Source organism: Pogona vitticeps, chromosome 6 (genome assembly GCF_051106095.1).
Source record: "Pogona vitticeps strain Pit_001003342236 chromosome 6, PviZW2.1, whole genome shotgun sequence".
NCBI lineage: Eukaryota > Metazoa > Chordata > Lepidosauria > Squamata > Agamidae > Pogona > Pogona vitticeps.
In genome coordinates this window covers 49,060,936-49,084,473 of record NC_135788.1, presented here as the reverse complement: position 1 = coordinate 49,084,473, position 23,538 = coordinate 49,060,936, and the positions used below count along the sequence as shown (strand labels likewise).

At 41.0% G+C, this 23,538-nt stretch overlaps 1 protein-coding gene across 2 annotated transcripts in view; it reads left to right on the top strand.

Annotated features, from left to right (window-relative positions):
* Positions 1 to 939: 939 nt before the first annotated feature.
* Positions 940 to 23,538, top strand: part of CAPN7 (calpain 7) — a 32,286-nt gene continuing 9,687 nt past the window's right edge. The window contains exons 1-15 of one of the 2 annotated variants that reach the window (XM_020812705.3): positions 940 to 1,713; positions 6,434 to 6,542; positions 7,209 to 7,366; positions 10,674 to 10,741; positions 11,563 to 11,754; positions 13,058 to 13,144; positions 13,687 to 13,813; positions 14,663 to 14,748; positions 16,314 to 16,407; positions 16,887 to 17,033; positions 18,184 to 18,290; positions 19,233 to 19,353; positions 19,569 to 19,713; positions 21,890 to 21,989; positions 22,915 to 23,050. In XM_020812705.3, the coding sequence (XP_020668364.3) occupies positions 1,351 to 1,713; positions 6,434 to 6,542; positions 7,209 to 7,366; positions 10,674 to 10,741; positions 11,563 to 11,754; positions 13,058 to 13,144; positions 13,687 to 13,813; positions 14,663 to 14,748; positions 16,314 to 16,407; positions 16,887 to 17,033; positions 18,184 to 18,290; positions 19,233 to 19,353; positions 19,569 to 19,713; positions 21,890 to 21,989; positions 22,915 to 23,050 (2,040 nt within the window). In that variant the 5' untranslated portion in view covers positions 940 to 1,350. The remainder of the gene's footprint in view (positions 1,714 to 6,433; positions 6,543 to 7,208; positions 7,367 to 10,673; positions 10,742 to 11,562; positions 11,755 to 13,057; positions 13,145 to 13,686; positions 13,814 to 14,662; positions 14,749 to 16,313; positions 16,408 to 16,886; positions 17,034 to 18,183; positions 18,291 to 19,232; positions 19,354 to 19,568; positions 19,714 to 21,889; positions 21,990 to 22,914; positions 23,051 to 23,538) is intronic. The other variant, XM_073003490.2, reaches the window with a different exon arrangement.

Sequence of the window (23,538 nt, the reverse complement as noted above, 5' to 3'; positions counted from 1 at the left end):
TGTTGTTGTTGTTGTTGTTGTTGTTGTTGTTACTATTTGCTGGAATCTTGATCCAGAATGTGTTTTTAACCTTCTCAAATGAGGAAAGGAGTAAAATGAGAAGGTGGTTGTCTACACTACAGTATCATGCACAATTAACAAAATCAGTGTCTACAGTAAAACTACCATATTATCATGAAATAGAGCAGTGCTTGCAAAGACCTATAGTACCCCATTTATATGCTGTGCAACTCAATTTTATACATTTCTACTAAGAAACAACCTGCGCATATTAGTAGAATCAGTTTCCCAGTAAGCATGTGAAGGACTGCAGCTTCAAAACTTCAGCCTGGAAATCCCGTTGTATAATTTTTGCTTGGTGACACATGTCCCCAGGCCATAGAACCCACATCCCGAGACATACCCTGATATCCCCATTTTCTATTTTAGAAGGCATACATCTGAGATGCAATTCATGCATTGCTAGTTGCAGCCAGATACAATTCTGAAACAATTCCATCTAGAATAATGTTTAAAGATTTATAAGAAGCAACACTTTTGGCTCGCAATATTAAGGAAACAAGGTATTGTACTACCACCATCTTTTCCTACATGGTAGAAAGTAAGACCCTCCGGATTCCACAATCTCTCCAGCAACAGGTGGTTTAACAAACTACAGCCGCCTGTACGAAAACACTGTACGAAAAATGACCAACCAACAAGAAAACACACATACGATGCTTCTGATAATCTAAAAATGAACATGCGTTGCATATCGTGCCAAAAGTAATTTTCTGGCGGAAGAGCTTCACTTCTACTTGGCTGAGTAGGCGTCCTTACGGACGCTGGGGTACGTAACAACGCACGCGTGGAGAGAGAGGAGGCCTGACGTTTCTCCGCCAGAGGCGTAGAGGTATAATAGATAAACTCACACCTGGTATCTAACTTCCGAAATACATGCGCATAAGAATTTCGGGGACGAGAGGCAAATACAGCTGTCTTGTGTCGCCAGAGCTGCAAGACCCTTTGCAAGAAGTTCGGGATAGGCTATTGCAACGGGTCTTGCGGCTCTTTAAAGGTAAACCATATTTGTTTGGCATAAACCCCTAAACAAGGGTGGGGTAAAGCCTTATCGGACCCCTAAAATATTAAAAAATACTTGAGCTTTGGAAAGAATTTTATTGGGTTACTCGGCCTAATCGACTGCGGACTCTTCTTACAAAATTGAAGGACTGGAGCCCAAGCAAGATGGTGCCTGATAGAACTCCTCAGCCGCTAAGCGGTGACACAAGACAGCTGTAGTTGCGCTTACTTTAGCTGAGAAAAAAACAACGGATAAATTCTGGAGGATTCTGTTGTTGTCACTCTTTAATGTTTTATCTCTGTATACCAAACTGTAAAACTCCAGAGGTTGCGCATGCGTACCATGATGACACCATTTCCCGGGGGAGGCAAGAGCGGGTGGTTCTTGATGCCTTTATTCCCGGATGGGGGCGGAGTTATTGGGCGCGCGCCCGGCGCTGCCTTGATGTCCGGGAAGAGGAAGCGAAAACCGAAAGTAACAGGTTTGGGTGCTCAAGCCCGGGGTTTCTCGGGTTCGGGGGCTCCCCCCGTCCTCCTCCTCTTCTGACCATGGACGTGGCGGCGCTGGAGCAGGACGCGGTGAAGTTCGCGCAGCTGGCGGTTCAGCGGGACCAAGGGGGGCGATACCAAGAGGCGGTCTTTTATTATAAGGTAGGGAGGGCGCTGCCACGGGTTGAGCCTCGGATGCGCCGTCTCTACGCGGCCAGCGGGAGCGGGATTGATTATCCTAGCTCCCTTTCCTGGGCAGGGGTCGGCGGACTCAGATCGGGACCCTCCTGTCTCCCTTTAGCTTGAGATGCGTCCTCGGTTGGAATATAGGACAGGTCCTTTGGTTGGCTGCTCCTGGGTGTTGGAATCGCGGGTCCTCCCCGGGGGGCTCGCTAGAGTTCGAGCCTGTGCATTTCAGGAATGAATCTTAGTCATTAATGCAAGATTCGAACTGTAGGTTACTGGGTCGGGGGACTGACAGACCTCAGGATCTGTTGCTACAAACCAAGTATGCCTAAGCAAGCGGTGTGATAAACAGGTAGCGTTTGGTCCTGGTTTCTTTTTATTCGTTTTGGTAATACCTGTTTTAAAAGTGTGCGGGTGGGTGTATGTGATCCAACATCTAGCTTATAAATATAACATACAATGCAGTAGGAAAAATACCTTCTAGTTTTAGCAGAAGAGGAAACCCCTTTAATGAAATGTTCCTGCCTGGAAGCCATTCTGAATTCACCACCAGTAGCAGATACATGCCTCTTCACAGGACTGCAATAGAGATGAATATACTGTACTGTACTTCAAGTTTTACAATTAATTTTTTTTCTGCTACTTGTTCTGAACCTTTCTGAGGCAGTAGTAAATGGATTAGAAGTGACAAATCAGATACATTTGCGTTCTTGAACTTGCTGTCATAAAGTATTTGGGACATTTGCTTGTATGTTACTTAGAAGAGGACAGAATGGTGACATCTCTCAACTGGGTAGTCAGAAAAGCCACCTGTAATCATTTGATTTGTTTTCAGATTAAGGATATCAGATGCCATTCATATTTTGCAAATTTAGTTCCATCTTGCACCAGCAAACACAGAGGGTGAGGGTGTGGTGATAAACTAACCTTCAGTCCTGCATGACTAGTCCTTATGTATAATGTTCAGTCATTTTGTAATTATCTTCCTTTCCTCCTTTTGTATAGACCTTTTTGACTAGAGTGGGCGGCATATAAATTAAATTAAATTAAAATAAATAAATAAATAAATAAATAAATAAATAAATAAATAAATAAATAAATAAATAAATAAATAAATAATTTTTTACTGTATTTCCTTCCAGAAACAAAATGTTGAATAGCCAATCTCATTTGTATATTAAAACCCAGATCCACTGGTTGTGCAGGGATGATTTTGTTAGAGAGCCAGTGTTTTTTATATCTATGAGGTAGTGATCTACTTATGTTGCTCTCTAAGATCTCATGCAGAGGAAGTACCCAGTCCTTCAAGATCCTTTCAGAGGTTTGAACAGTTCTCTAGTCTTTCTTGGATACTAACTGCACTGTGTCCCAGCCGTTACGGCCATGGACAGGAGTTGTACTTCAAAAGTATGTAGAAAGCTACAGAGTCACCATCTATGCTTGAACTGGACATATTTAAGACTCAATTTGGGATTTTTGAAGCAAAATGTATGCCCTACCACTGAGTTCTGGGCACTCACCAAAAATGTCATAAAGTCTGTACTGCTGGGTGATGCTAAACGGAACATTAGCATGATTAACTTAGATGGTAAAGCCACAGTGACTCTAAGGTGGCTCCTGTATAAATTCAATATTTTAAAATTTGAACGCCTGTTCTATTTAGTGACCTCTGTTTTTGGAGTGGAGACCCTCCGGATGTTTTGAATTATCATGGACAATTGTAAGCAATATTCATAGGTGTCACTGAAAACATATGGAGAGCCCAAGGTTCCATACCCCTGTGAAATTTTTTTAAAAGAATTACAATATAGCAAGTCTGTGCACCTGTTTGGAAACTGTGACATATTGCTCCTGTAAGATTGCATGCCATGCTGAAAAGGTTTGATATACAGTGGTGCCTCGCTTTACGATTGCCCTGCATTACAACGAAACCACATTATGACGAAACCGCATTACGACGATCTTTTTGCAGTTACAATTGCGATCGCAAAACGATGGTCTGAATAGGGGTTTTTCGCTTTGCGATGATCGGTTCCCTACTTCGGGAACCGATTCTTTGCAAAACGACGATTTCCGGACAGCTGACCGGTGGTTTCAAAATGGCTGCTGGGTAAATAAAATCCCCCCCCCGCTGTTTTCTGGGACAGATTCCTCGCAAGACAGCCACCGAAAATGGCCGCCCTATGGAGGATCTTCGCTGGACGGTGAGTTTCCAGCCCATTGGAATGCATTGAAGGGGTTTCAATGCGTTTCAATGGGCTTTTTATTTTCGCTGGAACAAATTAACATCGTAATGTGAGGCACCACTGTATGTTGATAGCCACAAATGGATCTGAAGCTGTGAGTTCCAGTGATTTTATCACTTAGTAAATATGTCCAGGATCATATTGTGTCTTGAGGAGAAATTCTTCATAGAATATCTTGGTTAGTAAGAAATAGCTTTGCATCCAACTTTAGTGTCATTGGTACATTCCTATCTTTTTACTTAGTAGTGGAGATATTGGCCAGACCAGTGTTGTTTAAGCAAAATCTCACTTGAAGTTCTGGGGACTTCTGAAAAATATTTTAGGCATTGGACTTGACTTGCAGCAAAAACAAAAACAAAAAAAAGTATCCATATGACATACCCACTGTCTCAATCAATCAGTCATGCTTTCTTCCAGGATGCTGCATTTTATCCATTTCTTCCCATCTCATTTTCCTCTGAGCCTCTCAAGAGCCTCTATTTTGTGGTAATTGAACATGCTTTGTCTTCGTTGAACTGTTTTTATTTTGGCTGAGGGAAACCCTTTATATTTTTTCATCCTTGCACTTCCCTCTTGAGTGTACGTGGTTTCATTTTCACCACTAAGTAACAACACTTACACCTGTAAACAGCTCAGAGGATTGTACTGTAAGTACAGAGAGAACATGCAGAAAGATGCTTTGATGAAGGGAGTAGTAAGTAAAATATATAACATAATTTTGGAACAAGAGGAAAAAGAGTGATGAACTGAAGCTTTGAAATTAATTTGGGAAAATGACTTAAAGACGAATTAAAATACAGTCAACCCTTGACTTACAAACTTAATCCGTTCCAGAAGGAAGTTTGTAGGTCGAAAAGTTTATAAGTCAAATCAGCATTTCCCATAGGAATGCACTGAAAACCAATTAATCCATTCTGTTTTTGGTTCTTAGGTTGAGGGGCGGTAACCCTCCCCCCCAGCATGGCACAGAAGCCAGCAACCATTCCTCCAGCACAAAAAGACTCTGGATCAACATTTTAAGCACAGGCACAGACATTTTAAAACAATGCAAGACCCATAAGAGCACAGAAACATAACCCCACACATACAGCAAGGCATAGCAATCCAGCAACCATTCCTCCAGCACAAAAATGCCGCCTTCCTGAACAAACAGCACATGCACTCAAAGAATATTTTAACCACAGGCACAGACATTTTAAAACACTGCAAGACACCCCCCCACCAAGCTGCAAAAAACCCTGTACTGTACAGTACATACAGTAAAGTAAAAACATACAGTGTACTCATCCAGAACAGGCAGTCGCTCTGCTTAAAAAAAAGAATGTGAAAAAAAATTCCCAAAACCCCAAAAATAGCCAAAAATAAAAATACAGTTCAGGCAATACCAGGCAGTTTGAAGACTGTCTCCCAATCCACTCTCTAAACGCTGGGAAGAGCGAGGAAGCAGACAGGCAACCTCTTCACTGGCCAACAGTTAACTGAAAGTTCAAACTTTGCACTTTCCCCGCCTCCCGCGCATTTTTTTTTAGTTAGTAACTCAAATCTAAGTTCGTAAGTCAAGTCTATTTTCCTATGAAAGCAGTTCGTAAGTCAAAATGTTCGTAACTCAGGCCATTCGTAAGTCAAGAGTTGATTGTAGAGGATTGGATTAAAATGTGAAGGATGGGAGTTTTAAGGTCAACGTCGATAAGAATAAAAGAATTTTTTTAAAAAATCTTTTTAAGATGGTATTTGACTCCTGTAAAATTGAATATAATAAATTCAGATTATTCCAAAGCTTGTTGGAAATGTGATGAAGAAATTGGTACGTATTATCATATATGATGGGATTGTAAATTGATTAAGAAATTTTGGAAACTGATTTTTAAGGAAATATGTGATATATTTGGTAAAGATATTGAATTTAATTCTAAAATTGCTTTGTTGTCAATTTTTGATAAGTTAGATCTTGATTATTACTCGAAGGAATTGATTATTAACTTTATGACAAGTGTTAGAATATTAATAGCTAGGTTTTGGAAAGACAAAAATGATATTAGAAGATTGTTATGGTGAAATTTGGGACATTGCATTAAATAATAAATTGACCCAAGATGAAAAGAGGGGAAATAAGTTCTAATATTTTATGCTATTTGGGGTAGATTTGTTGAATTTGTATTAGTGAAAGGAAAGGGGAAAGTCTCTAAACAATCTATACAATTTTGGAAGGGAAGTTTGTAATAAAAATATTGTTCAATGGGGTCCTGTGGGTATGGGGTGTATGGTAGAAATTAGTGTATAGCAAGTATTATTATTTGTAGTTTTGTAATTTGTTGGTGGTGGTGGTGGTTTTTGTGTGTCCAGCAAGGTAGCTGTTTACTTGTGAAACCGGGTCATATTTACATGTGCCAGTAAAATAAAAATTAAAGAACCAGAAACATTAAAACGTGTATTATGTTTTCTCTGTGCAGGAAGCTGCACAAGCTTTGATTTATGCTGCAATGGCAGGATCAACCTTGGAAAATATTTCAGTAAAAATAAGTGAATATTTGGAAAGAGTTCAAGCCTTGTACACAGCAGGTTAGTGTGTTGTTGTTTTTTAAACCCAACAACCCAGGTCTGTTTTCACTACATAATCAACTGGGCACCTTCTGTGATATTACCTAACAATAAAAAGCTCAATTTCATCATCAAAGAAACTAAAATTCTATGTCAAGAAGGCAGTGTGAAAAATCTGTGCACTTATTTATCACATATTCACTAGAGTGACTTATCTGTTGATGTAGGAATTTTACAATGTGAGAAGAGAGCTTTAAAGTGGAGGCTTTAGTGACTGACATGTTGCTTTAACAGACAAGAATGTATTCGTCAGGTTTAGGCTAGACAAATTACTTGTATTGTACAAGTTCCTGGTAGAGTATTTTCAAAGACTGAGGCACAAAAGCCCTCCCAGCTTTCCAGAGTCACAAACATCCTTCAGTAAACTGGGTGTGTACAGAGTAGAAAGCATTATGCAACCTGACCCCCTCTGGGGGTGCTGCACTGTAACTCCCACCATTCCTGGCCATACTTGTTGGGAGATTTGCGACCCAATGCACTTGAAATGCACCAGGCAGCAGAAGACTGAAGCTTCATATTGCAGTAAATATATGATATTCCACTTTGGCTCTAAGATTGTGTTTACTGATGAGCTGCTAACTGTTCTAATCAAAGACTGACTATCTTGTGATTTTCTCCTTAATCCAGTTCAGTCACAGAAAGTGGACCCCTTGAAGTCAAAGCAGCAGTTGGACCTGGAGCGTGCCCATTTCCTGGTTACTCAGGCTTTCGATGAAGATGAAAAAGGCAACAAAGATGAAGCCATAGAGTTGTACACTGAAGCCGTGGAGCTCTGTTTGAAAACAGTATGTTAAACTTCAACATAACTTGATGCAATTAATGTTATGGTAAGAAATTCTCCCATTTATGGAGATGATTTACATGCAAGGTGTGCACCCACATCACGCTTTAGAGATTTGAAGATGCCGTACTTAGCTAGATGTAAGGAAGCCTGGGGAAAGGCATATAAAAATGTCTCTTGAGTAATACTTCCAGCCACCATGTCAAGTTATTCCACATTATTCTCCTCTAATTTTTTTGAGCCGTATGTGATGTAGGGGCACACCTTTTGATACTGGCCTAAAAAGTGGGACCTGATTGGTCTGTGCACTTCCTACATCGAATTCTGTTGAAATAAGAAGGGAAGCAGAAGCCTTGGGAGTGCCATTTTGTACTGAAGTCTTCTTCATTGCAACATGAACTAACTGAAGTCATGACTAAGTTGTCCCTTTGATTTCAGTGGGGAGCCAAGACCAGGTGCCTTACAGCATAATCTTGTGCATCTCCACCAGATTTAATCTTTTATATCAATGAGCCTTATCCCCAGGAAAGTTTAGTCTGGCTCCAAACCTATCAATTGCAGGTACCACTTTTCATAAAGCCAGTAGTCAAAATGCATTTAAGGAAGAGCTCGCCATCATGATGTAACTCCACCAAGTATGATTATTACTTTTTCTTTTATTTTCTTGAAATAGAGCATTTGGGAAGGGCAAAATGAAAAGTACTTGAGTACTCAGTAATTAATTTATTACACATAACTTAAAGTATGTCTCTGAATTGGCTAGAACATTCATATCTACTTTAGCACTGAACCTATTCCTTGTGAGGCTTCCTCATTCATTATGTTCAAAAACTGTCTTAAGTCTCAATATTTGATTCTCCTGCATTTCTAGAACAATACTGTGATGTGAGGTGGTGGGCAGTACTATGTAATGTATACTAATTAATACTTTAGCTTTGATTGGTGTAGATCACAAGTATGAATCTCATTATGTACCATTGGGTTCCAGTGCCATTAATTCTAGCCTACATGCTCAATGTCATAAATATAAGGTACAGTATAGTCCAATGGCATCTGAAGGTACCCAGGGTCATCACATCTCATCCAAGTGCTTCACAGCTGTGGGGGAAGCGATCTCTACATGGTTGCCCATACCTGGATGAGGAATCATTCCTGTAAATTGGTTCTGTAGAGTACCTTCCTGATCCAGTAGTCACAGTTGGTATCCGTAACCCTAAAACAGATCTAAGGAACCTTTGACTCTCTAGATGGTTTGAGCTTTAACATGCAGAAACCCCAGTCAACATGGCCAGTGTTAAAGCCACATTGTATGCTAATGCTCCCCCACCCATCCTAAACAAAGCTAAAGTCCCACCAGTTGGCTGTTTAGGAGAGAAAGGAGCAAGCTCGCATTATCTGTCTTCCCTGCTATCACACTGATGTGAGTGGGTTCATCTTCCTTTACACAAGTATTCTGGAGTTCGAAACTCATGATCAGAGGTGGGTCTGCTTTAAATTCAGTGGTTTTATTTAATGTTTCTGGTAACTTTTCAACAATAACGTCAAATGCTTCAACTACCTCAGAACCTTGAGGTTGTATTAAAACATCTTCCTGAACTGTCCACAGTCTCTCCGGGGAGGTGTGTGTGTGGGAGTATTCCCAGCCTTTACTTCCTTGTAGAGCTGATGATAGGGTAGATACTGCCCCGAACGTAGGCTGCCAGCTCCCTCCAGCTTCTCTCCCCATCTTTCTCCCCATCCTGCCTACTTCTTCTCAAAGTGTCGAGTCTTTCCATTCTGTCTCGCAAGCTGATGGTCACTCTCTCATTGCTGACCTCCCAGAGGCTCAACCACCTCTTTCTTTCTGTAACCTCCTATGCCCCCTTTGTCCCCATAAGGAGGGTTTACAGAGGGGCAGGGGGATCAGTGCCACCTCTGTCTTTCAGACGGCTCCTTAGGTACTTTCAACTGTACCAACTCCCCCATCAAGGGATCTTCTTTTGTAATCCATTCCCAGCCTTCTAGAAGTCTGGCAGGTGTTCTTCTCCTTTCACTAACACTCCCTCTTCTTTCAGTATCACATTGAGTTGTTCTTCCCCTGAGGATTAGTCTTTCTTCTCTTCACCAATCTTCCCTTCCTCCTCACCAGTCTTTTCCTTCACCACCTCTCTTGCCTTTTCTTCCTTGGCTTTCCCCCTTTCTTTCTCTTCCCTTCTCCTCTTCTGGCCCTTATTCTTTTCCCAGGCTTTCTATCAGGGCTAGGCGGTCGGGTCTTGGGAGGGATCATTTCCTGTTATTTCTGCGCCAGCCTCTATAAGGGACTAGAGGTCTCATACCCTTCCATTTCTAAGGAGAGAGGAGACAGCACTCTGATAGGGGGCTTCGCCTCCCTGTCCTCTTTCTCATATTTGGGTTTCTCTAAACAAAGCACACATATGTATCTCAGTAGTAATTCCGGCTATAATGACATGAATCAGTACCTGGTTTGTTGTGTTGAGGCAAATTTATTTAATCCAGTGTTTTGTTAAATAGCATTATCAAAAAATGGTAGGTCTTTGCCAGCTGTATACAGTTGTTCGCTGTTTGGAAAAGATTTTGTTTTGGACTGCATTTTCCAGAATCACCAAGCCAACATGGCTAGTGGAAGCTTTCTAGGGGGAAAACACACATTTTTTCTGAACCCCACAATTGTTCAGGAAATGGAAATGGAAGGATCTGAAACTTACTGACAATTGGCGTCTTAATTATTGGCTAAAATCCTGTTGCGTAGTGTGGGAAGTTGCAGCTAGAGCAGGCCCATTTGAATCAGTGGAATTTATAAAGGAGTAGACTCGACATGGTGGTGCTGTGGGTTAAACCGCAAAAAAGCCTCTAGGCTGAAAGGTCGTAAGATCAGCAGTTTGAATCCACGTGACAGAGTGAGCTCCTTTCACTTGTCCCAGCTCCTGCCAACCTAGCAGTTCGAAAGCATGTAAAAAATGTGAGTCGATAAATAGGTGCCACCACGGTTGGGAAGATAACAACGTTCTGTGTCTAGTTGCGCTGGCTACGTGACCATGGAAACTCTACGCTGGCTTTATGGCTTGGAAACGGGGATGAGCATCACCCTCTAGAGTTGGACACGACTGGTCAATTTGTCAAGGGGAACCTTTACCTTTCCTTAGACTCGTGGAATCCCCACCGATTCATTGGGCCTGCTTAAAATGTGACTTACTGTGCCAAGCAACAGGATTTCAGCAATTGCCTGAGTGTTTAGTACTAGACTGACATGTGTGCTAGATTGACAGTTGAGTTTTTAAAAATCTCTCCCTTTTTCCCTTTAAATATTAAAGGCAAATGAAACTTCAGAAGCAGGTCTCCAGACAAAACTGAAGCAGTTGGCTCGACAAGCACTGGACAGGTAAGCTTCTCAGCAGTTGGTTCAGATATATTGTGTGATGGGTCCCATCAGCTCTGTAGAGTTACGAAATATTTTTCACTGCTTGTCTCTCATTTTGTAGAGGCATGGGAAGCCCTCCTGGTAATGTAAGGTTTTTGGAAGCCTTGCCAACTGACAGTATGCCATTCCCACAATGCAAACAGTACTCAAAAGGTCCCTGGTCTGTAGGGAGAGGGTTTTGCACAAGGACCCTACTGGATCTACCTTGCTTGTTCATGCTTATGTTTAAATGTCAGTGGTAATGTATGTTGTTGTTTTTTTTTTTGAAAGTTTTGCAAATAAAACAACTGGACTAGTTTTTTAGAATAGAGACTCTTATGACCCATGAATTCGTGCAGCCAGCGGTGAAGATCATGGACATTAAAGTTCAGCAGCATGGGAAAATTAGATGTTTCCCCTCCATGTAGGGAGCAAACATACCTTGTGTAGGTAATAGTGAATGTAGCATTTGCAGATTGATGAAGGTCCAGAGGCATTGCACTAACAACAGAGTAAGAAGTGGTTTTTAAGGGGGCGGGTGAGGAAGCCTGTTTGAAACTTAAAAGCCTATTCTGATTACAGTATCTGTTTTTTGTGTTTAGGCACAGTCTTGGAATAACAGAGTTAAATTTCTGCTCCACCTGATTTCTGTTGTTTATTTTCTTTAGCAAGAATTAAACAGAGTGGTTTCCCTGACACTTTAATAAATCTGATAAGCACAAAGTGACGTAACAAAGTAGGTGAATTGAAATTCTGATATCACTCTTGGTGAGTTTACCATTGTTTAACTCTTCTTGTTTTAGAGCTGAGGCACTGAAAGACTTAAAGCCATGTCAGAAAGACAAACCTGTGGTGAAACAAAATCAGCCTGTGAGGACCTTCTTCCCGCTGGGACCTGATTTTTCTTTGAACGATAAGCCACAGACCGTTAGGCCTGTGCATGCCAGTGAACCTCAGGGTCAACGATACACTGCAGAGGAGATTGAGGTGCTCAGGTAAAGGAAAGGAAGATGTTTTTAACTTCTGTTGTGGGAGGGAGAAGCTTTCTTGGCCTAGAGTTGATTTACAGTTTGGGAAGATCCTGAGAGGCTCCCCTTTAGCACTGGTTAGGGCTCAAGACAGGAGATAAGGCCAAAGCAAAGTAGGCAGGACCAGATATAACTTCTCACCAGCTGGGACATTTTGCCACCAGTTCTGGTTATGTCTCTTCTGGAGTTAACCTCCGTGCTGCAGATTCCTAGGTTGCATACAGGAGTGCCATTTCATGCAACAATTTCCCAGGCTTTAAGCTGCTTCCTGTCTCCAGTCATTGACTGGAGATAATAGCAGCAGCAGAAGCAGCTTGGCAGCTGAATGGGGAACCTTTATTTTTTTAAACCCAGCATGTATTATTGATGTTTACAGAAGAGTTTATCCAAATGACCACATGGCATTTGTCCTAATAACATTTTTCTCCTAATGCAAATAAATTCAGTAGATAACATTGGCAGAATATACAGTTGGGGGGAAAATCCATATTTGTGGGCAATTAATAAGCATTGCTGCTGATATTCTCTCCCAACTTTTTGAAAAAAAAAAGCCAAAGGTAAGACTTTGCATAGGACTTAAGGCTACAGTAGTAGTTGCATATCTTGTGAGCTGAGAGGCTTAAAAGAGATGTAGCAGCACGGTAGTTTGTGGAAATGAATGTATTTTTTAAAAATCTGGTATTCCTAGATAGCTCCACGTTTTGACCAGGACACTGGTCATTTGGTACGTTTGGTATTTCTTAAAGAACAGAACACTGTGTATAGAGCTGTTGTTTTAGTGTCTGGCCGTTCAGTGCCTGTGGTGCGAACATATTGCAGTGTAAGTGATGAGGCACTGCGAAGTCATAGCAACAGCACCTTTCCTTGAACAAAGAGGGCCAGATTTCCTTCAGCAGATTAGTTGTACAAGGTGCAACACTTCTTACTTCATCTTGACATACTATTTGAATAGTTCTGAGGCAAATAATAAGCTGTGTTGCATTAACTGTTAAATGTTCACAGTCAAATTTCTCCACAACCTTGAAAGGAAAAAACATACAAATCCCTGAATAAACTCATCATGTAAACAGAACATTTGACACTAAATTGAAGGAAGAGAAGTACTTTATGCATGAGATCACCCACAGCATCCTAATCAGGTTGATATCCTTAAAATGCAGTGCGGGAGCCTAAGGTTTATTCCAGCTGAACAATAATAGATTGACATGATAGGTAGTAAGCTTATTTTGAATAAAATTTGGTCTTGACACCTTGCATCTTATCTCAACAGGAAGACGTCAAAAATAAATGGCATTGAATATGTCCCATTCATGAATGTTGACCTGAGAGAGCGTTTTGCTTTTCCAGTACCATTCTCGTATGTGAATATAAATTTATTTCTGTGCTATTTGAAGTGCTTTCTCATATATTATGATCTCTTATGTTCTTTGCAGTTTTCAGTGTCAGGTGAACAGCAGTCAAACAGTACCTTTAATCCTTAATGACAGGGTGTGTGAAGAAGAAAAACCCATTGCTTTCTGCTCGTATTAAGGGACCCATTCAAATTTTAGAAGCCGAGGTATTGCTTAGCATCTGGAGAATCAATGCTAAACATTTTCCAGGCTGCCAATTCCAACTATGCTGTCTTGCTAATTTCTGGGTCAGTTAGAGCCATTCATGAGGATCCTAGTAGCAAAACTGAAGTTAGGGTTGGAACATGGAATGTAGGAGGTGGGAGGCTGGGAGCTAGAGGAAGCAAGAATATGGAGTGCTGGGCCCATCTGCTTCTAGGAACTTAAGAGGTTACGAGAAAATCTTCAGGAGAAAACTTCTTTAATTGCCCCCCTATAATATATGATGCAATTATTTACTAATCCATGGACTTTATACTTAACAAGCAGATTTTTTTTTAAATTTCAGAGATAAATGTGGCAAGTTGCCTTTGTCTCCCAAGCAAAAAGCAATATTTTCTCGATGGGTGCGGCCAGATGAAATAACAAACAATCCCACAATGATCTATACTGTGTCAAGCTTCAGCATAAAACAGGTAAGGACGGATTTTATTTTTTAATGTTTTGTGTGTTTTTTCTCGATCTGCCATTAGAACCAGATTAGAGCTTCTGAATTAATGTTCTTCATATCAAGCAAATGCTATTTTCTCTGTGTATTTTCCCCCATGATTTGTGCTATTTGTATACTGCATTCAAATTTATTTGCTCACATAAATAGCCAACCCTATTGTGTTGCTTTCTAGCAGCTGCATTTACAGTGTGTGGAGCAAAAAATGGAATTTAACTTGGAATACTTACCCTGACTCAGTTACTTTCGTAAGAAAAAAAGAGGAAAACAGGCTCCATTCCTGTCTGAAACAAGGACTGGTTATCTTCTTTCTTGTTCTTTTTTGAGCACCAAGAGGTCTCACAGGCTTAGCATCTCTCCTCTACCTCTCCTCCTCAGCATAATGGATTAATTAGTCCTTGGGTCGTAGTTGAGAAAGCAGAATTGCTATTTTCTTTGCAGTCATTGTTGTAGAGGAACCATTTATGTGTAATAACAAAGGAAATAGTGGAAACTTTTGCTTTACAAGTTTAGAGGAAAACAAACATTAAACCCAATCTCAGCCATTACAGTAGCGAGAGAATAATCTCCTTTCTGAGTTTGGTCCAACAGGATACCTAACAAATGTTGCACCTAGTTTCTGGCACCTTACATTGCCAAGAACATCTTTTGCCGTATTGTAAGTTTTGTTTTGGATTTTTAAGAAAATTTGCATTGACAGTTTCTAGTGTATTTGCCTTAAGCAGGATCACAGGTTTTTCCTATTTGTTTATTATGAAAAAGTAAACTAAACTATTTGCTGTTTTCTATACTCTGTATTCTCTTTTTTTCTTCTCAGACCATTGTATCAGATTGTTCTTTTGTTGCTTCACTCGCGATCAGCGCAGCATATGAAAGACGATTCAGCAAGAAGTTGATAACCAGGTAGGCTCTGTTTTATCCTTCCTGTGTGGTTCAGGAGGTCTTGTTTTTTTCACTAGTTCTGTACAGTGTTTCTCTGTCTTGCCCCCCTTTTAAAAACAATGTGGGTTGTTTCGTTCACTTGTCCACTTGGTGTATCCTCCATCCGATTTTTGCTCTGAACTCTGCCATTTTCTAGTCATTGTTCTATTGAGTTCCTGCATTTCCATAGTAAAGGTTGTAATTTTTCCATAATACAGTAGCTGTTGACCAGCGATGGTGCTCAAGGAAGTGACAGTGTATAGATTTTTTTTAATCTAGAAAAACTTGGATTTAAAAACAAGTTATTTGAAAGTGCTTGATTGTCAAGATTGCAGTTCTCTGTGTGGTCAAGAAGAGAACATAGTGAGATTGGCTTCTATGAAGATCAGAATTAGAAAAGAGAGAGTGTATATTGAGTTGTATTGGGTTGGATATAGAGCTATATTGTGAGCTGTTGTGTAGAGGTTGTGGAAGGCATTGTGTTGCCATGTGTAAGTAGCTATACAATACTTTGGGCTTGCACACAGCTTGAGACACTGTACAGAAGAGTGCACAACGCCTTTCATGAATAGATGCATTCTTCTAGAGTTCAGATTCCCCTTGTGTCTTGTGACACACTTGTGTTAAATCAATAAAATCCCTCTACTCAAGAAAATTAAGTTATTGGATCAAAGCCATTGCTTGAGACTAAACTTTTCACAGTTGAGTACCCACAGTTTTCTCTCTAAGGCTAATTGAGTTGTAAAGTGTACTGATATAAAAGCAAAGCACCCGATGAAGGCCTGTATTTCTTCATTCTTTCATATTGCTGAGGCATAAGGTTTCCCTTGTAAGGCCTTGCATATGTATGGTGATACCTAAATCTAACCATATAAATGTCAGACCCTTAATTTTCATACCACAACAAGTCCTTCTGTCTGTAATTGGTGAGTTATATAATTCAGTGGTGCCTTCATATGATGAGAATGACACAAACAGAAACTAGTCCAGCAAAAGAATGAAAATGTGCCAATGAGGCATTGTGTAGCCCCAATAACCTGTATTCAGGCATTAGAACACCCCTAGCTCTGCCACTCCATTGTCACTTTCTCCTTGCAGTGCAGGAGGAATCAGAAGAAATGTTCCTGTCTTCTGTATATAGGCTCTATAGACAAGCAAAAACCCATATCTTCCTGGATTCTTCCTTTTAGGCAGAGCGATGCATATAACGTTGGATCAAGGCAAGGCGAGGTGCTTCCTTTTCAGCATGTGCAGGACATTTAAATGCCTGAATGGGGCTTAATTTGTGTTTATTGTGTTGCTTTGATTCCTTTAGAAAAATCCCTGTCCTCCTGTTTCTGTAGTGTTTTGTTTTCCTTGCAGAGTTTTACTCTCCCATGTGAACAGGCATGTCTCCGTTCCAAAGCGAGATAACATGGGATAGTCTTCAGCACCACTCTTACCTGAGCTCTGAATTGATAGTGTTGGATGTGACATCATTCACAGCATGCGTGCAAAATGTGAACTAATCTTGTTCCCCCTCTCTGTACCTCATTTCATCAAAATAGCATCATCTACCCACAGAATAAAAAAGGAGAGCCAGAATATAATCCTTGTGGAAAATACATGGTCAAGCTACATATCAATGGTGTCCCTAGGAAAGTAAGTAACTGATTATTTGTTTCTTTGTTTGCCTTATTTATAGACCACCTTTCTCCTGATCGGGAGACTCAAGACGGCTTATGGTATTCAGAAGAATAGAATAGCTAAAGGTTAAAAGGGAGAGGCCAACCTGGTCTCTCAAAGAGAGAGTATTCCATAACCTGGGAGCAATCACAGAAAGTAACTTCTCTTGTGTTCCCCCATTGCTCTGGTAATGGGACTGAGAGCAAGGCCTTCTCTGATGATCTTAAGTGCCAAGAAGGCTCATATGGGGAGATGCAGTCCTTCAGTTAGTTACTTGCTTAACTCATTGTACCAGGAGTTCTTCCATCACATTGAACAATTGAGTTAAATGTCATAGCATTGTGTGTAATGGCTCGGCCACTTCACCTTTTTTTATTTTCTTCAGAAGGTCTTTGTCCCAGGTATAGGCTTCTGTTTGGGCTGTCCGTTTGATCTCTTTCCTCCTCCCTCTCCAGGTGATAATTGATGACCTGTTACCAATAGATCACAGTGGAGAACTTCTCTGCTCTTATTCCAACAACAAAAATGAACTCTGGGTATCATTGATAGAAAAGGCATACATGAAGGTCATGGGAGGCTATGATTTTCCAGGGTCAAATTCAGTGAGTACTCATTTCTTCATGTCATGAAGCGAACTGTTTATTTGGGCAAATGTTCTATGGGAGATCCCTCCTGTCATAGCATAGGCTAGAGAAGATAAAATAGATGGTTCAAGACCTGTGGGAAAAGGTATATTACCATTTGAGGGCAGAATCCTGTTCTGTTGTTCCACTTTGTTAGCAATCCATCGTGTAAGCAGTTTGATGTTTGTGGATAAGGAAGTATCCAGTACCTCATTAATGCAAGCAGAAAATCTGTTGGTTTAAACAGGCGCTCTGTACAGTCCCCCTTTTGCAGTGATGACCAAACAGAGATATGCTGGTAGAGTGGAATGCGCCACAGGCATTTCATCAGGATTTTGCCCAGTGTATTGAGATGTGAATCGTTTTTCAGCAGGATAAATCTTCTCTGTTGAGAATAAGTAATATTGTGAACCAGGTCCTTTAAAGGAATGGTGGCAGAAAACACAGCATGTCTTTACGGAGGCCTCATACTCTAAAGATGAAATTGTGGATGCTAAAGATGTGCAGATTTATAATTTTTTGGACTACAACTCCCAGACCTTTTCTGAGGAATTCTGTGAACTGTAGTCCAAAACCACAGATCTGCGCACCACTAAATACACAATATTGAGTCATGCCCCATTTCCTTGATTTCTAGCTACTGCCCTTTGTCACTGTCACATTTTGAGCTTAATCTTCTGCGGCTGTGAGGGAAGTGTTATACTTGACACCAAAGGTAATAAAAGGAAAGAAATTAAACACGGTAGTTCTTTCTGTCCTGAACTCTAATCTGAAAGTTTCTGGTGGCTGTTCTAAAATTCAATGTATCAGGTGAACAAGCAAGATGAGCATTCTGTATTTTTAGAGTGTAACTTCTCTTCTATTTAGGCATAAAAATGGGGGTGGGGGGGATAAAATGTGAGATTTTCAGAAATGTATGTTTATTGAAAACAGGAGTGTTTTTCTTCATATCGATCCAGGTGAGCAAAATGCAGCCTTCTAAATGTGGTTGGATTGCAACTCCCAGCATTCCTTGGGAGTTACAGTCCAACAGCATTTGGAGGACGGCACTCTGAGCGCCTCACCATAGATGACACTGATACAGCTCAGCTCTGAATTGTTCTTCCTTTCTGTTCTGCCTGTGTTTCAGAACATTGATCTCCATGCACTGACAGGGTGGATACCTGAACGGATTGCTATGCACTCAGACAATCAAAGTTTTAACAAAGACAATTCCTTCAGAATGCTTTACCAAAGGTAATCTATCCTCTAGGGCAGCGGTCCCCAACCTTTTTGGGACTGCGGACCGGCTGAGCCTCTGAGGAGGACAGGGCACCCCTGTGCTCGCACTCTTGGGCGCATGTGCACGCGTGCAGGGGCGCATGTGTGAAGGGGTGGGGGACACGCCCGCAAAGCAACTGTGGGGAGGGGAGTGCATGGGGGGCAGGAGGTCTGTCTCCGCAGCCCGGTCCAGCTCAGGCCACGGCCCGGCATCGGGCCTTGGACCGGGGGTTGATTACCTCTGCTCTATGGTTACGGTTATATAAACAGAACAGTGTGATGCTGCTGTTTGTTGGAGCCCCCAGCTGACAGCAATTTAAAGAATAAAAATAGATCAACATGGTTTTGACTGCATCTGTATCTATGCCTTTGCTCCTCTTGAAAAAAGATAGATTTAGAAGATGGCATGTAGAACTTATCTGGGGAGTGTTGTGTTTCAATTCCTTGATCATTAACTAGTTTTAAAAAGAAGTGGGCAACATATGCACCTCTTTTGGATGGGATTGATATACATATGTTTTTCAGCACCTCAAAAATAGTAGAGTGAGAATCTGAGGCTGTGGTATGTTTGCTGTTCAAACTTTGTATGCTTCAGATTCCACAGTTAGGTGTGGATGACTTCGGGAAATGCTTAGAATCTGGCTTCACTGGAAGTATTAAGTTCTGAAGTTTCTATGGAAGTCATTGGTAGTGGCTGCAGTTCCTGAAAGTAGCTCTTCAGTATTTTCTACTCTCCTGTTTTCCTGCCCCAGTCACCTCTGGGAAGCCCCAGTTTGCAGTCACTGGTTTTCAGCTTTCCCAAGTGCCCTCCACCAACTTTTATTCCTCTTTAGAGCAGTAGATGGGCAAGCAGTCGGCACCAATTAACTCTTTTTGGAAGCATCCACTAAAGCAAATTTTCTTATTCTTGGTGGCCAGATTTCACAAAGGGGATGTGCTTATTACAACAGCTACTGGAATGATGACAGAAGAAGAAGGAGAAAGATGGGGTTTAGTGCCTACCCACGCCTATGCTGTTCTGGATATTAGGGAATATAAGGTATCTTTTACCATCTTTGATTTTACCACATCTGTTTCTATATGTGTCTATTTGTGGCACTGCTCAAAGTCTACTAGGGAGAGAAGCCTTGATTGATGTTGTTCTTAATCAGGTTTATCCAAATGTACTGAGAATATAATGAGTTCCTTTCCTGCACTCATAAGAAAATTGGCTAGTGGAATAATCCAGGTATTCTGTATTCCCTACTTCTCTAGGGGCTTCGATTCCTCCAGTTGAAAAATCCCTGGAGCCACCTACGCTGGAAAGGAAGATACAGTGAAAATGATGTGAAGAACTGGACCCCTGACCTTCAGAAGTACCTAAATTTTGATCCCAAAACAGCCCAGAAAATAGACAATGGTAAAGAAGTAGTGTATAAGAAACATGATTACAGCTGGCTCTTTTATCCCCAGGCCATTTAGTAGAATAGGAAAGGAGCACTGGAAATTTTGAAGAAATTCCACCTTGACAGATCCCTGTCATGATAAGAACTAAGCATTCTAGTCCTTCTGTCCATGATGGACAGTGGAAAATGTGATGTCTCTAGCTGGCATTTCACTTGCAAACTTCAGTTCCTCCCTGTTCGTAGGTGGGCCTTAGAGAATGCATATACTGTAGCTATTGACGAAACATAGTTGGTCAGTGACGCAGTGTTACACACTTACCTCAGAGTAAGCCCCACAGGACACAGTAGGACTTCCTGCTGAGTAGGCGTTCTTAGGATTTGCACAATGAAGCTTAGTGCTTTGACTCAACTAAGAAGGTAGGGTTAATTATTTCCACTGATTCCTGCTGTGTGCCTTTAAACTTTCACTCAGCAACAGAAGAAGCAAAACCAGCTTTGAAAAAATGTGCTGTTGTTTGGTTTTTAAGCAATAGGATCAAAACTGCAAAAGCAAGTGTAATTAAAGTATTCAAATCCCTGTGTGGAATAAAAGTGCTTTACATAGTTATTTTCTGTTACTATATATAAAAATCACAACACAGCAAGTAATTAAAACAAAACTCCTGATACAATTCAATACAGTGGTGCCTCGACTTAACAAACGTCCCGACATACGACCATTTCGAGTTACGACCAGCTCCAGCTGCAAAATTTTGCTTCGATTTGCAGCTGGAGCTTCATGTTACAACCAGAAAAAGGCAGGGAAAAAGGCAGGGAATTCAAATTGCTAATGGTTGGTGGCGAAGAGGCTGCTGCTTTGTAGCTCTTTCGCCCCAGCAGTTACAGTATGGGATTGGAGGAGGCTTTGGACTCGCTGGTAAGGTGCTGCTTTCTACTTTTAAAAAACTGTTCTGGTGGGTTTTGCAGTGTGGTTTTGGGCTGGGTGGTGGGATTATGTTTCTATACTGTGATGGGTCTTGCAGGGTTTTTTTGTCTTGTTTTGTTTTTCCAATTCATGATGAGTCTTGTAGGGTTTGCTTTTGGGGGTTTGTTTTCCCCATTTCCGAAGCTTTTTGTGGTGTTTGTTTGCTTTTTTTTTTTTTTCATTTCCGACGGGTCTTGCACAGTTTGTTTGCTTTCTGCTTTGCTTTTTTTGCATTTCTGATGGGTTTTGCACAGTTTGTTTGCTTTTTTCCCCCCCTTCGGCCGGAACGGATTAATCATGTTTCCGATGGGTCTTGCATTTTTTTGGTGATTTTTTTCCTTCGGCCGGAACAGATTAATTCTATTTCAGTGCATTCCTATGGGAAATGGTGCTTCAACTTACAACCATTTCGAGTTACGACCAGAGTTCCGGAACCAATTAAGTTCATAAGTCAAGTTACCACTGTAGTAGCAATAACACTGTAGACAAAAAATTGGTATAACTCAGCTGCAGTTCAGAGCACACTCTCCTGGGAGTTAAGTGCCAGTCAATTCAGTGTCCCCAATATACAAGGTCACATTATCTTTATTCTCTTCTCTGTAAGTAATGCATTGCATTTATGCCAAAGCACAGATGTACAAAGAGTTTCCTTTGCTATTTACTGATTCATCATCACTGATGTTTTATTCCTTGTGCTCCTAAGATACCTCCTGGGACAAGGGTGCACAGTCACTGTGCTTCTAAGGCCCACAACCAGTGTCCACTTTGGGGAACCAAGGCAGCACTTATGGGCAAGCCCATATGCATATATACGCCTCTCCCCATAGAATCCTCAGTATGCAGATATATGAGAGGCTTAACTATTTTTCCCTGTCTACTAAGATGAAAGCCCCTCCCATCCCTAACAGTCACTATTAAAATTGCCAGTTTTCTGTCACTTCTGGCAATAAGAAATGAGCCATCTCAGAAGCCAAGGTGCCAAAACCTTTTTCTGTATAGTGCAGCTGATCATCTAGGTTCAAGGGAAAGTAATTGGCCTCTTGCCAGCTTTGGGAGCACCAAGAGGGGTCACCAAGAGCCATCTGGAGCTCCAGGGACTTCAGCCTCTTCTGTAGGAGATACGTTAAAGCGGTTTGTCTCTTCTGTAGGATTATAACATGTGCATATTAAATTTGCTTTTAAAGGGTATATAACATTTTAAACCCACGTGTTTTTCCCTCTTATAGGGATTTTCTGGATTGCCTGGGAAGATCTGTGCAAGTATTATGATGTTATTTATTTGAGCTGGAACCCAGGTCTTTTTAAAGAATCAACATGTATTCACAGGTTTGTCCAATAGAAAGTGATGTGAAGTACATTTATTCCCAGTATTCCTATAATTTTATTTTTCTGGGTACCCTAACATAACACTGGATTAATCTAATATAGTACGTAGTTGTTACTGTTTCAGAACTTTTTACATGATGCACAGTGTTTTTACAGGGTCTGAAATATTTCTTTAATTTTGGTTTATTTTCTGTTGTTTTCCCAACTATATAATACCTTTGTTCGGGTATTCAATCTTACTTACTATTTTTATTGTTTCTTCTCCTCCTGACTCTCACAAGCCACATGGGGCCTCCCATGGCCTCTGTTCATACATCGTCTGTGTAGTACATAGAGGACTTTTTCATATTCAGAGAAACTAGTCCAGGGGTCAGTGGTTTGAACTTTGTCTCGTAAACGTTTGGCAGTGCTCAGAGCACAGAACTGGATTACTGTGATATGTCATAATGCCATTATCTCAGCATTCATATGTCCTTGATATATATTTCTGAAGTCTTCCTTTGCTTTGGTCCTTGTAAAATACAGAATTTCTGCCTAACTTGGTGGTTTAAACACCTGGCTGAGGACCAGAGCTTTGCAATTCAATTCCCCACTGTACCTCCGAGGGGAGGGGCGAGCCTGTGTAGCCACGGGCAAGCTGCAGTCCCAGGTTGCCCCTAGAAGATGGGAATGGTAAACAACATCTGAGTACTCTTTATCTAGAAAACCCTGAAAAAGATCACGATGAGTCCGATTTGACTTGACAGTACATTATTATTAATAATATTTTACACTTACTGTCAGAATCCCTGCCATTCAAAATTGATGTAAACTTTAGTGGAAAAATTAATAGGAGTAATTAGGTTTTGTATGCATGGTTTTCATCTCCTTTAAATGAACAAAACATTGTTTGCTTTCTCCTCTCTGTTTCTCTCTTTTTATTTAGTACCTGGGATGCAAAACAGGGTCCAGTGAAAGATGCTTACAGCTTAGCTAATAATCCACAGTACAAGCTGGAGGTTCAGTGTCCACAAGGTGGTGCTGCCGTGTGGGTTCTCCTCAGTAGACACATTACTGACAAGGTACTCACTCCATGCCAGTGTTCTTCTTGTGTTTTTACACCTACCAGGAGCAAGAGAGTAAAAGGAATCGCACACTTTGTGGAAGTATTTCTGTTCTGCCAAATGAAATGTTTCTAGGCCCTGATTTCTGCACCAGGCTGCTGGCTTTCTTCCTGTTGCATTTAAGTGTGGCATGGATTCTCAAACAGTCTGCTGTGGCATACCACTCAGCCACTGGGAAATGCCTACCATGCTGCAAAAACTGCAGTGATAAGTTCCTGTGAGCACAGAGTTTCTGCACACGCTCACAACAGCTGCTCACTGTATTGGTGCCTATGCCTTTACTCTGGCCTTGTTCCCTCTGACCAGTCAGCCTCCATCTTAAAGGCCTGCCCAGATCAGGAGCTCTGAAGGGAGGTAATTCTTACCATTGGGCACTCTAAAAATAAAGCCTGTCATATATACTAGCGAATTGTGCCTGTCAGAAATTTGGACTGTGAAATCACCTT